This window comes from Babylonia areolata, chromosome 19, assembly GCF_041734735.1.
Source record: "Babylonia areolata isolate BAREFJ2019XMU chromosome 19, ASM4173473v1, whole genome shotgun sequence".
Classification (NCBI taxonomy): Eukaryota; Metazoa; Mollusca; class Gastropoda; order Neogastropoda; family Buccinidae; genus Babylonia; species Babylonia areolata.
In genome coordinates, this window is record NC_134894.1 from 61,379,684 (window position 1) to 61,394,325 (window position 14,642).

Sequence of the window (14,642 nt, forward strand, 5' to 3'; positions counted from 1 at the left end):
CCCCTCAGTAACCCTCCCTCCACCTCCTCAGTACCCCCCACCCCCTCAGTACCCCTCCACCCCCTCAGTACCCCCCACCCCCTCAGTACCCTCCCTCATTCCCCCCAGGTTCCAGTGCTGGTAACTCATGTGTTCCCCGCTACAGCCTGGATGTTTGTACTGGCCCGGGGCCTCTGGACACACAGCACACACTCTCAGCGTGTTGTTGTGGTGGTGGTGGTGGTGGTGTGTTCATGCTGTGTTGTTGTCTGTCGTGTGTGTGTGTGTGTGTGTGTTCCCCTGTACAGCCCAGCTGTCAGCAACTGGCATTGTCCTCTTTGTACATACACACACAGTGAGGTGGTGTTATTGTATGTCATAACACACATACATACACACACAATATATATATTTACATTGTTGTAGGTTAATACTTGTTGATATGCATATACATATTCTCCGCCCCTTGACATCTCATTCAATACACACCACAATCTCTTTAGACTTTTTTTCTAAAATAATCTACCTTTCCTCTGATACATAACATGAACACTTTTTTTACACTAATATTCACATGCACTCCCTTTCCACTACTTGACTCCTTTCCGTCTAAAAACACTTATAGTGAATAGACGTTCAACTGAAGATATAACACACACACACACACAATGACACCCCCACACTCACTGAGGCATCACCACGTTCGGACAAAACCCATATACACTACACATCATCTGCTAAGCAGATGCCTGACAGCAGCATAACCCCAAGGTCTTAGTCAGGCTCAGAGTGCATATATATATATATATATATATATATATATATGTGTGTAGCTATCAGAGTGGACTTCCACAGAATTTTGCCAGAGGACAACAACTCTCGTTGCCATGAGTTCTTTTTCCATGCGCCAAATGTATGCTTCAAACGGGACCTGGATATATGTCATCTCATTTAGATGCTCAGTCCCATTTTCCAATCAACTTGAGAGGAAGGGTGAGAGGGGGATTTGAACCCACACCCTGACTGACCCTCTGTGTTGGCTGATGAGCTTCTTAACCATTCCTCCACCTTCCAGACCACACAGATAGCAGTGACACACTCACCTTGCACCTTCCAACACACACAGAAAGCAGACACACACTCACCTTGCACCTTCCAACACACACAGACAGCAGAGACACACACTCACCTTGCACCTTCCAACACACACAGACAGCAGAGACACACACTCACCTTGCACCTTCCAACACACACAGACAGCAGACACACACACTCACCTTGCACCTTCCAACACACACAGACAGCAGACACACACACTCACCTTGCACCTTCCAACACACACACAGAAAGCAGACACACACACTCACCTTGCAGCTTCCAACACACACAGACAGCAGTCACACACACTCACCTTGCACCTTCCAACACACACAGAAAGCAGACACACACTCACCTTGGAGCTTCCAACACACACAGATAGCAGACACACACACTCACCTTGCACCTTCCAACACGCACAGAAAGCAGACACACACACTCACCTTGCACCTTCCAACACACACAGAAACCACACACACTCACCTTGCACCTTCCAACACACAAAGAAAACAGACACACACTCACCTTGCACCTTCCAACACACACAGATAGCAGAGACACACTCACCTTGCACCTTCCAACACACACAGACAGCAGACACACACACTCACCTTGCACCTTCCAACATACACAGATAGCAGAGACACACTCACCTTGCACCTTCCAACACACACAGACAGCAGACACACACACTCACCTTGCACCTTCCAACACACACAGACAGCAGACACACACACTCACCTTGCACCTTCCAACATACACAGAAAGCAGACACACACACTCACCTAGCACCTTCCAACACACACAGACAGCAGACACACACACTCACCTTGCACCTTCCAACACACACAGACAGCAGACACACACTCACCTTGCACCTTCCAACACACACAGATAGCAGAGACACACACTCACCTTGCACCTTCCAACACACAGACAGCAGACACACACACTCACCTTGCAGCGTGACCTTGCTGGTGAGGCCCAGTGGTGTCATCTCCTTCAGAAGGGAGTCCAGGTAACTGGGGGCTGTCTCTGTACCTGGACACACACACACACACGCACACAGAGATCATGATACGGATATGGATACGGATAGTTTATTCAATAAAGGCCATGGCCCCTCATGAAGGGGGTACAGTGAATCAACATTCAAAATCAAAACCTTACAAATTACAGAAGTGAATGATAAACTGCAAATGATAATCCACAAATTGGATAATGCACAACTAATAATAATTAACTACATAATACACTGCGAAACTTAAAAGCCTTATATAAGTAAATAGCAAACTGTCTTATAAGTTTCGTTAGTTGATGACAAAAGCATGGCAAGTCGAAATAAAGTAGGGTGTCTATAATATTTTTGTGGAATCCACTCATGTCTAAGGTCATTCAAAGCAGGGCAACACAACACAAAGTGAAGTTCGGTTTCTTCAGCACGTCTGCATAAAGGACAACTAAGATCAGAGACACTGGACTTTCGATAACGATAATGATGAAGAAATATGTCAGAAATTCCAAATCGGAACCTGGTTGTGATATGTTTCAAATGCTTATCCATTTTCATTGACAGATAAGTAGGAATAGAGTGTATAGAAATGAACTGTCTGTAAAACTCAAACCTATCGCTATCTTGAACATGATAAGACCAATCTTGCCATCTGCAGTCAATTAATCTTGTTCGGAGTGCACTAATAAATCCCTTTATGTCCCCTACCCCCTGCTGTAACCAAACATAACCAAATCCCAGTTCATATAATCTAACCCTAACCTTGGATACCCAGTTTATCTTGCCCCTCAAATCTAAATCATATAACATGTTAAATGCTTTTTTCGGCAACCTTGAATCTTCCATTTGTGTTATTTTCAACCAATAGCGAATACATCTTACTGCGGAATTGAGATGTATCGGATATCTTTTTGTCTCCCCATAAATTAAATCATTAGGCGTTTTCATGGTAACTCCAAGAAACTTTTTCAGTGCAAATAAATGAACACTCTCGCAGCAAACTGCAGCATTAGAGAGACCCCACAGAGATCATGAGAGACACAGAGAGAGTTCATTCCTTACATGGACCAACCTGCTTTGTACTGTAAAGCGCTTTGAGCAAACTCATTTGATTAGGCACTGTATAAAAAGAAATTTTCTTCCGAAAATGACGTTTTTCTAACATACTTACTACGACCCACTAGTGCAGACTCCAGCAGGGGTCTGATTCCTGTCCTGTGCAAACTACTATCCGCCTATGCGGGGAAAACGAAAGTAGCTACGGCTGATAACCACCCAGGATGTAAGTTACCTCCCCTTTGCCACCCTCAAATTAACTATTAATAATAATATATTATCATCAATATTATTATTATTATCATTATTATTAAACACACACACACACACACACAATCTCATTCTTTCCCTTGCAAAGTCATAAACATGATAAATAAGCTATATATAAGCACAAATAAACATTCTGTCATTCTTTTCCGTATAAACTCACAAAAATGATACAAATATACATGCATGAACATTACACACACACATAAACATATACACACACAAATGCACAAACACACACACACACACACTTCTTTGCCGAGTAAACACACAAACACAGTACGTATACACATGTACACACGGCAACGCACTACCAAACATATACACACGGCAACGCACTACCAAACATGTCCACACGGCAATGCACTACCAAACATGTCCACACAGCAACGCACTACCAAATATGTACACACGGCAACGCACTACCAAACATGTACACACGGCAACGCACTACCAAACATGTACACACGGCAATGCACCACACAGCAACGCACTACCAAACATGTACACACGGCAATGCACCACACGGCAATGCACTACCAAACATGTACACACGGCAATGCACCACACGCCAACGCACTACCAAACATGTCCACACGGCAATGCACTACCAAACATGTACACACGGCAACGCACTACCAAACATGTCCACACGGCAATGCACCACAAGGCAACGCATTACCAAACATGTCCACACGGCAACGCACTACCAAACATAACATGTCCACATGGCAATGCATTACCAAACATGTATACAAGGCAACACACTACCAAACGTCCACACAGCAACGCACTACCAAACATAACATGTCCACACGGCAATGCAATACCAAACATGTCCACACGGCAATGCACTACCAAACATGTACACACGGCAATGCACTACCAAACATAACATGTCCACACGGCAACGCACTACCAAACATGTACACATGGCAACGCACTACCAAACATGTCCAGCAATGCACTACCAAACATGTCCACACGGCAATGCACTACCAAACATAACATGTCCACACGGCAACGCACTACCAAACATGTCCAGCAACGCACTACCAAACATGTCCACACGGCAATGCACTACCAAACATAACATGTCCACACGGCAATGCACTGCCAAACATGTCCACACGGCAATGCACTACCAAACATGTCCACACGGCAATGCACTACCAAACATAACATGTCCACACGGCAACGCACTACCAAACATGTCCAGCAACGCACTACCAAACATGTCCACACGGCAATGCACTACCAAATATAACATGTCCACACGGCAACGCACTACCAAACATGTCCAGCAACACACTACCAAACATGTCCACACGGCAATGCACTACCAAACATAACATGTCCACACAGCAACGCACTACCAAACATGTCCACACGGCAACGCACTACCAACATGTCCAGCAACGCACTACCAAACATGTCCACACGGCAACGCACTACCAAACATGTCCACACGGCAACGCACTACCAAACATGTCCAACAACGCACTACCAAACATGTCCACACGGCAACGCACTACCAAACATGTCCACATGGCAACGCACTACCAAACATGTACACACGGCAACGCACTACCAAACATGTCCACACGGCAATGCACTACCAAACATGTCCACACAGCAACGCACTACCAAACATGTCCACACGGCAACGCACTACCAAACATGTCCACACGGCAATGCACTACCAAACATGTCCACACAGCAACGCACTACCAAACACGTAACACTGATGCCCTTCACCAGTGCCACAGCATACTCACTCTGCTTCCCAGTTCCCTTGTTTTGCCGTGCCGGCAGTGACGGCGCCAGGCAGGGCCCGGTACTCTGACCCACCGCTGCCTTCCCCTGCGTCCTGTCAGCGTTGGTCTCTGACGTCATCACCGTGGCCCCGTCCCCCTCCACCCCCCTCCGGCCCCTCTTGCCCTGTGCCCCCTCCTCACACACAGTGCTGGTTCTGGTGGCAGCAGACCCTCTGCGCTTCAGGCCCTGCCTCGTCCTCGGGGACGCTAAACTGCCAACGGCGCCGTCGCTGTCACAGGGGAGAGCACTGGTGTGACCCACATCACTGTCTCCAAGACAACCGCTGCGCTCCCCTGCGGCCTCTGGGGACTGCAGCCTGTGGGACAGGGAGCGGGTGATCCTCCGGGCCGGGGACAGCGCAGTGGTGTGACCTTGACCCTGGAAGCAGTCCGTGGGGGTGGATGCCGACGCGTCAACACAAATGCCGGCTCCATATCCTGGCCGTGTCTGTGCGTGGTGCGTTCAGAATGGGTACCTGAATTCACCTAGTAAAGGTGCTGTCCTGCGACCGTCCTCACTCTACCCAGGTGTTAGTCAGAATGGGTACCTGAATTCACCTGGGAAAGGTGCTGTACTGCGACCGTCCTCACTCTACCCAGGTGTTAGTCAGAATGGGTACCTGAATTCACCTGGGAAAGGTGCTGTACTGTGACTGTCCTCACTCCATCCAGGTGTCAGTCAGAATGGGTACCTGAATTCACCTGGGAAAGGTGCTGTACTGCGACTGTCCTCACTCTACCCAGGTGTTAGTCAGAATGGGTACCTGAATTCACCTGGGAAAGGTGCTGTACTGCGACTGTCCTCACTCTACCCAGATGTTAGTCAGAATGGGTACCTGAATTCACCTGGGAAAGGTGCTGTACTGTGACTGTCCTCACTCTACCCAGATGTCAGTCAGAATGGGTACCTGAATTCACCTGGGAAAGGTGCTGTACTGTGACTGTCCTCACTCTACCCAGATGTCAGTCAGAATGGGTACCTGAATTCACCTGGGAAAGGTGCTATACTGTGACTGTCCTCACTCTACCCAAGTGTCAGTCAGAATGGGTACCTGAATTCACCTGGGAAAGGTGCTGTACTGCGACTGTCCTCACTCTACCCAGATGTCAGTCAGAATGGGTACCTGAATTCACCTGGGAAAGGTGCTTTACTGTGACTGTCCTTACTCTACCCAGGTGTCAGTCAGAATGGGTACCTGAATTCACCTGGGAAAGGTGCTATACTGTGACTGTCCTCACTCTACCCAGGTGTCAGTCAGAATGGGTACCTGAATTCACCTGGGGAAGGCACTTTACTGTGACTGTCCTTACTCTACCCAGGTGTTAGTCAGAATCGGTACCTGAATTCACCTGGGAAAGGTGCTTTACTGTGACTGTCCTCACCCCACCCAGGTGTTAGTCAGAATGGGTACCTGAATTCACCTGGGGAAGGTGCTTTACTGTGACTGTCCTCACCCCACCCAGGTGTTAGTCAGAATGGGTACCTGAATTCACCTGGGGAAGGTTAAAAGTGGCTTGGGAGAAGAGGAGTAGTGCCATGTTCCAATGCCGAGCCGTCGACACAGTGGAATGAACTCACAGCCCTGATGGCCGAAAAACACTATGGGACCTTCAACCTTTCTTTTTTTTTTTTATCAAAATGCTTCATCAGTCTGACGGGCGCAATAGCCGAGTGGTTAAAGCGTTGGACTTTCAATCTGAGGGTCCCGGGTTCGAATCTCGGTAACAGCGCCTGGTGGGTAAAGGGTGGAGATTTTTCCGATCTCCCAGGTCAACATATGTGCAGACCTGTTAGTGCCTGAACCCCCTTCGTGTGTATCCGCAAGCAGAAGATCAAATACGCACGTTAAAGATCCTGTAATCCATGTCAGCATTCGGTGGATTATGGAAACAAGAACATACCCAGCATGCACACTCCCGAAAATGGAGTATGGCTGCCTACATGGCGGAGTAAAAACGGTCATACACGTTAAAGCCCACTCGTGTACATACGAGTGAACGTGGGAGTTGCAGCCCCCGAACACAGAAGAAGAAGAAGTAGCTTCATCAGTTTCTCACTAACATCCAGTCAGTCAGTGTCAAATCGTGCGCTGAACTCTCAACTCTGACCTCGTGGTTCCAGGTGAGCGGGTTACTGGGGCGATCGGTGGGGAAGCGTGCCGTGACCTTGTGAAGGTCGGTGCACACGGTGCGTCTGACCCGGGCACTGGGGTGAGAGTTCAAGTCCGGCATCACCACCTTGCACTTTGACCCCTGGTCACAGACAGCAGGGAAAGGTGGGTAGGAAGTGAGGAACAACAACAAACAAGAGAGAGAGAGGGAGACAGGTAAAGAGAGAGAGGGAGAGAGAGGTAAAGAGAGAGAGGGAGAGAGACAGATAAAGACAGAGAGGGAGGGAGACAGGTAAAGAGAGAGAGGGAGACAGACAGACAGACAGATAAAGACAGAGAGGGAGGGAGACAGGTAAAGAGAGAGAGGGAGACAGGTAAAGAGAGAGAGGGAGACAGACAGACAGACAGACAGAGAGAGAGACAGACAGATAAAGAGAGAGAGGGAGAGACAGACAGACAAAGAGAGTGGGAGAGAGACAGACAGAAAGATAAAGAGAGAGAGGGAGAGAGACAGGCAGATAAAGAGAGAGAGGGAGAGACAGACAGACAGATAAAGAGAGAGAGGGAGAGAGACAGGTAAAGAGAGAGAGAGGTAAAGAGAGAGAGGAAGAGACAGACAGATAAAGAGAGGGAGGGAGAGACAGACAGACAAAGAGAGAGAGGGAGAGAGACAGGTAAAGAGAGAGAGAGAGACAGGTAAAGAGAGAGAGGGAGAGACATACAAACAGAGAGAGAGAGAGAGAGAGGTAAAGAGAAAGAGGGAGAGACAGACAAACAGATAAAGAGAGAGTGGGAGAGAGACAGGCAGACAGATAAAGAGAGAGAGAGACAGATAAAGAGAGAGAGAGACAGGCAGACAGGTAAAGAGAGAGAGGGAGAGAGAGACAGACAGATAAAGAGAGAGAGGGAGACCAAGAGAGAGAGAGAGAGAGAGACAGACAGACAGACAGACAGATAAAGAGAGAGAGGGAGAGAGACAGACAAGCAGATAAAGAGAGAGACAGACAGACAAAGAGAGAGAGGGAGAGACAGATAAAGAGATAGAGGGAGAGAGACAGACAGGCAGATAGAGAGAGACAGGCAGACAGATAAAGAGAGAGAGGGAGAGACAGATAAAGAGAGAGAGGGAGAGAGACAGACAGGCAGATAAAGAGAGAGACAGACAGACAGAGAGAGAGAGGGAGAGAGACAGATAGAGAGAGAGAGGGAGAGAGACAGACAAGCAGATAAAGAGAGAGACAGACAGATAAAGAGAGAGAGGGAGACAGACAGATAAAGAGAGAGAGAGGGGGAGAGACAGATAAAGAGAGAGAGGGAGAGACAGACAGATAAAGAGAGGGAGAGACAGACAGACAAAGAGAGAGAGGGAGAGAGACAGATAAAGAGAGGGAGGGAGAGACAGACAGACAGATAAAGAGAAGAACGCACGCAAGAACGCAAGAACGCAAGAATTTTAATGTAAGGTCACCGACCTGTATACATTTTGGGTGCACATGTTGCACACACAGCTTAACTAAAATAAAATAGGAAGAACGAAAACAATCCACATAATACACAGTGAGAACAAGTAAACTAAATGAAAAGCACAAGGCTGATATGTCTGTTTAGGGCTGAAAGTACTCTTCTCTCAGTCTTAATGCATAAAAAACAAACATTGCAACATCTCTGGTCACATTACAACTTTCGTTTTGCAGCAGAAATGATAATGACAGATTTCTAATACGTTGCATATGCTTGAGCAAATATTTCCTTCTAATATCATCATATAATGGACAAGCTGTTAGTACATGTAGTTCGTTCTCTATTCTACCACCACATGGGCAGTTTTTCAAAACATCACAATAACGCTGATTTATTTTTAGTTCATTTATACCAAAACGGAACTTAATGAAGGCCGATCTAAATTTACTGATGGTAAGATCAGATAAGTATTTTTCAGGTTGTAATAAGGATTTGAATGACCTATATGTTTCATAACGATTACTTCCGTTGAGTTTGCTTGCCCAATCCTGTTTAAAGCCGTCTATCATGCGTTGTTTGAATATTTTAAGAAAAACATTTACATCCCCAACCCCGCCATTTATCCAAACTTCTGAAAACCCATAAATGTCTAAGCAATGTTTCAGTCCATCTGCCCAGTTTTTCGAAGACATATCAGCATTGTATGTCATCTTATTTACGCTCATTAGGTACGCCTGTTTCGGGATTCTCGATAGAGACATCTGATTTAGCTTAAACCAGTATCGCAAAGTACTGATGCAACTATCAATGTATAATGGATATCGACCAAGATCACCATAAATCATTACATTTGGGGTTTTGGGACTGACACTCAAAAATCTTTTACAAGCAAACAAATGGACAGACTCAACTGCTTTGAAGCGCATTGTTCCCCACATTTCAGATGCGTATAATAGCATAGGTTTTATCTGCGCATCAAAGAGTTTAAAAAACACGGTTCTGTCCATATTGCCAAGACTCCACATTGTTCTCATAATTTCAACCACCCTCCCTTTTGCCCTGCCAGCGAACTCTTCAAGTGCAGAAATGAAAGATAACTTGGTAGACAGCATAAAACCCAGATATTTATAATTGTTTACAACTTCAATTTCGTCTCCATCGAAATACCATTTTTCTGCTTTAGACAGATGGCCACCCTTTCTGCAAACCATTATTTTTGTTTTATTCAAATTTACTGTCAGTCCAAGAGATTTAGATGCTTTGTTAAGATTATCTAATTGATTTTGTAAACCTGCTGGTGACAGATAAAGAGAGAGAGGGAGAGAGACAGGCAGACAGATAAAGAGAGAGAGGGAGACAGACAGACAGACAGAGATCTCAGAGCTCAAAATGTTTCTTATTCAAGGATTAAGATTTTAGGCATAGCTTATTCTTCCAATCTGTCCTTGAGAGACAAGGAGCGAGAGACAGACAGACAGATAGAGACAGAGTAAGGGAGGGAGAGAGACAGACAAAGAGAAAGAGACAGAGAGGGAGAGAGAGACAGAGAGAGACAGAGACAGACAGAGAGAGAATGAATAAATGAATGAAATGAAAGATGGAAAGAAGAAGAAGAAAGTGCCTCCCCGCCCCGCCATGCCCCTCATCCAAATGGACACGTCCAACAAAACATTCATGGTGACTGAAATACAAACATACATGTGCCCTTTTATACCAAAGTCCTCTCAAAGAAATATCAGTAAACACACACACACACACACACACACACACACACACAAGAGCGCACATACATGCACACACACATGCAAATGCACGCACACAGACACACGCACACACACACACATGTACACTTGCACACGCTCACATGAGCATACATGCGTGCACACACGCATGCGCACACACACACACACATATTTTTTGCCTTTTCCTTACTCAGGTTGTAAACTGTCTTTTTTGATTGATCATTTTACATGTTTTTGTGGTGGTTATTTAAGTTACCTTCTGTTTACAGAGAGGGGGGAGTTTTCAAATAACCCATGCCTACCGACCCTAGTCACATTCATGTTTTCTGTTTTACAGAATTCGATTACATAAATGCCTGTAGATTTGAACATATACCGTGCTAGGGTTGGTTTGTATTTCACACCAGCTTTGGTCAAAACTAGACATTTATCTTTTGTAAACAAGTCAGTCATCTTACAATTTTTCATGTCTTTTCTGGAGTACCCACATAGTATAACTCTTTCTGTTTTTTCTCATTTTCTTATTTCAGAATGCAATATAAGCGAGTATAGCAATCTTTTAAAGAAAAAAATTGCTTCTTCTTGTGGCATGAGCCAGCCAAGAAGTATTGATAGTATGTTTAAATGTTTTACTCTGGTCCAACAGTTGCTACTGCTTTTGTCTGGTGACACAGAAACCAATCCAGGCCCAAACAATAACACAGACCTCAGTATCATGTATGTAAATACCCGCAGTATGAGAAATAAGATTGATTTATTAGAAGCTGAGTATGGTAACTTTGATATTATCACAGTATCTGAAACATGGCTTTCAGATTTAGTCAGCAATAGTTCCATCCACATTACAAACTTCCATCCACCTGTTAGATGTGACAGAACAAACGATCCACATGGCGGTGTTGCTATTTATGTGAAAAATAATTTATATTGTAAACCTCGCAATGACCTTCATGTAAACGGTTTAGAAGCTGTATGGGTTGAGACAAAATTAGATCAAATAAGTTTATTAGTTGGATCTTTTTATCGTCCACCTAACTCCAATGCTAATTACTGGAATCTGATCGAAGAAAGCATACGTAGAGCCAATGACACCACAAACAAATTCTTGATTCTTGGTGATTTTAATACTGATTTCCTAACAATACCATCACCCCACTTAGTAGATATTTTGAATCGCTACCATATTAAGCAGTTAATAAATGAACCAACGAGGATTACCGAAGTAACAAGTTCATGCTTAGATCTTATACTTACTCAAAGCCCCAGTATGATCAAATCAACGGATGTCATGCCTGCTATCTGCAGTGACCATCGTGTACCTTATGTGGTTGTCAAGAATACAGTAGTTAGAGAACAGTCATTTAAAAGAACAATTTTCAATTACAATAAGTTAGATACATATAAATTTTGCAATCTCCTACACCAGGTTAATTGGGATGAAGTGACCAATCATAAAACAATTGACGAAAGTGCGGAAACGTTTTCAAATATTATAATGGATAAAGCAAAGCAATGTATGCCAACGAAGACTATCACTGTACGTCCAAATGATGTCCCTTGGATGACAGATGAAATTAGGCTGCTAATAGAGGAACGTAAAATAATTCATAAATTAGCTAAACAAACTAACAAACCAGAAGACTGGCAACAATTTCGGCGTTTTAGGAACTATGTTACATATAGAGAAAAACAAAGACAGCTTGAGTACATCACCAATTCAGAAAATAAGATAACAACTTCATCCAATTTTGGAACAAAAGAATGGTGGAAACTTGTTAAGTCATTTTTGAGAAAGGAAGGTGTTGGGTCAGATGAAATTCCCCCTATTATATCTAATGGTATTGTCTATTATAAAAACAAAGATAAAGCTGATGTTTTTAACAACTTTTTCATTTGACAATCCACTCTTGAAGACAGCGAAAAAGATTTACCTGATATTCCATTCCTCGACTTAGAACTTACAGACACAGCGCTTACTACTTCTGATGTTGAAGGTGTTATTCTAAATCTAAATAAAAATAAAGCAGTAGGGCCAGATCTTGTCCATAACAGATTGTTAATTGCCTCATTGCCAGCCATTCTAGACCCACTAACTAGGATTTTCAACAAAAGCCTTCATGAATCAAAATTTCCTCTGATATGGAAAACAGCACATGTAAATCCTCTGCATAAAAAAGCTTCGAAGGAACTTTGTAGTAATTACCGTCCAATCTCTTTACTTAGCTGTGTTGGTAAAGTCCTTGAGAGATGCATCCATAAGCAATTTTACAAGTTTTTTTCATCAAATCATATTTTATCTCCTTCCCAGTCAGGTTTTATTCCTGGTGATTCGACAGTAAATCAGTTGCTCTGTATTTATAATGACTTATGCTCATCTTTTGATAATGGAGTCACAAACCAGGCTGTGTACTTTGATATATCTAAAGCTTTTGATCGAGTTTGGCATAAGGGACTTCTTCTGAAGTTAAGAGCGAATGGCATACGAGGCAAATTACTTGACTGGTTTTCCGATTACCTCTCTAACCGTATCCAAGCAGTTGTTATAAAGAGTGATAAGTCTGATTACAAAGGAATACCCGCAGGTGTTCCTCAAGGCTCTGTACTTGGTCCACTATTATTAATTATCTATATCAATGATATTGTATACGACATCCATTCAAACATTAAGCTATTTGCAGATAATACAAGTATGTCCTTAGCACTAAACAACCCAAACATCCGTGCACAAACACTCAATTCTGACTTAGAAAAGATAGATTCTTGGGCTAAGCGATGGAAAGTCAAATTTAATGAGGGGAAAACAGAGTTATTAAATTTTTCTCGAAACACTGACACAATTTTACCTCTTACTTTTGGCATCACACCATTACAAAGTACAGACACACATAAACATCTAGGCGTCATACTCCAAAACAACTGTAAATGGGAGGAACATATTAAAAGTATAATCAATGCTGTAACTATGTTGGTTTCTTGTCTTAAGATGTATAAGTACAAGTTAAATAGAGCATTAGAAATCATGTACAAATCATTCATATTACCACATTTTGACTATGCTGATATTGTTTGGGATAATTGCACAGATGCACAATCAGATTCTCTGGAAAATTTACAGCTTGAAGCATTAAGAACCATAACTGGAGCTGTTCGTGGGACAAGCCACCAAAAAATATACCAAGAATCAGGGTTCTGTACACTTAAGGAAAGAAGGAAAAGACACGAACTTGTGCATTATTTCAAGATGGTTAACGGTCTATGCCCTAACTACCTAAAAGATCTTGTTCCTGGTCTTGTTTCAGACAATAACCCTTACCATAGACGCAGGTCATTGGAACGCACCGTACCAAGATTTCACACCGAACTCTATCGGAAATCATTCATACCATCTACTACTTATCTCTGGAATTCTCTACCTGATTATGTTAAAACCTGCAATTCCTTAAGCCAGCTTAAACATTACCTAAGTGCTAATGATGCTGTAGTGCCTAGCTATTATTACTTTGGTAAACGGAAGGAACAAATCATTCACTGTCGACTTCGTCTAGGGATTAGTGACTTAAGAGAAGATATGTTCAACAGACATTTAATAAATGACCCACTTTGTGCTTGTGGCACTGCAAGCGAAACTGCTGAACATTATTTATTATTTTGTCAAGACTTTCATATGGCTCGGGCAAACACAATCTTAAATTTATCTCCAAACTACATTCACGTTAAAACTCTGTTGCATGGAGATCCTGTTCTCCAAAATCATACAAATATATTCATATTTCAAACTGTCCACCAGTTTATCTCAAATAGATTTTAGCTTAGAAAGTAATGTGAAGAAAGGGTACAACATGATTCTATTCATAAAATATATGTTGAATTTATTTGACTGACCAAATATTCAAAGTGAATGGATTGGCCAATGATCTGTTAGAATTTCTCCTCTCCCCTCTGTTTCCCCTCCTCCACCACCTTACCCTCCATTCTTCTAAATTTTCTTCTTCTTCTTCGTGTTTTTCTTCTATTAGGCCAATTACTTTGGTGATAATAAATTTAATCTCATGTTAATATTGATATTAGCATTATTTTACTATATTATGTACTGTTTGTT

At 43.3% G+C, this 14,642-nt stretch overlaps 1 protein-coding gene across 1 annotated transcript in view; it reads right to left on the minus strand.

Annotated features, from left to right (window-relative positions):
* Positions 1–45: 45 nt before the first annotated feature.
* LOC143294230 (uncharacterized) overlaps positions 46–14,642 on the minus strand; it is a 28,628-nt gene continuing 14,031 nt past the window's right edge. Inside the window, exons 7-10 of the mRNA XM_076605661.1 lie at positions 7,339–7,482; positions 5,191–5,677; positions 2,035–2,118; positions 46–173 (exon numbers count right to left, since the gene is read on the minus strand). Of these exons, the coding sequence (XP_076461776.1) occupies positions 46–173; positions 2,035–2,118; positions 5,191–5,677; positions 7,339–7,482 (843 nt within the window). The remainder of the gene's footprint in view (positions 174–2,034; positions 2,119–5,190; positions 5,678–7,338; positions 7,483–14,642) is intronic.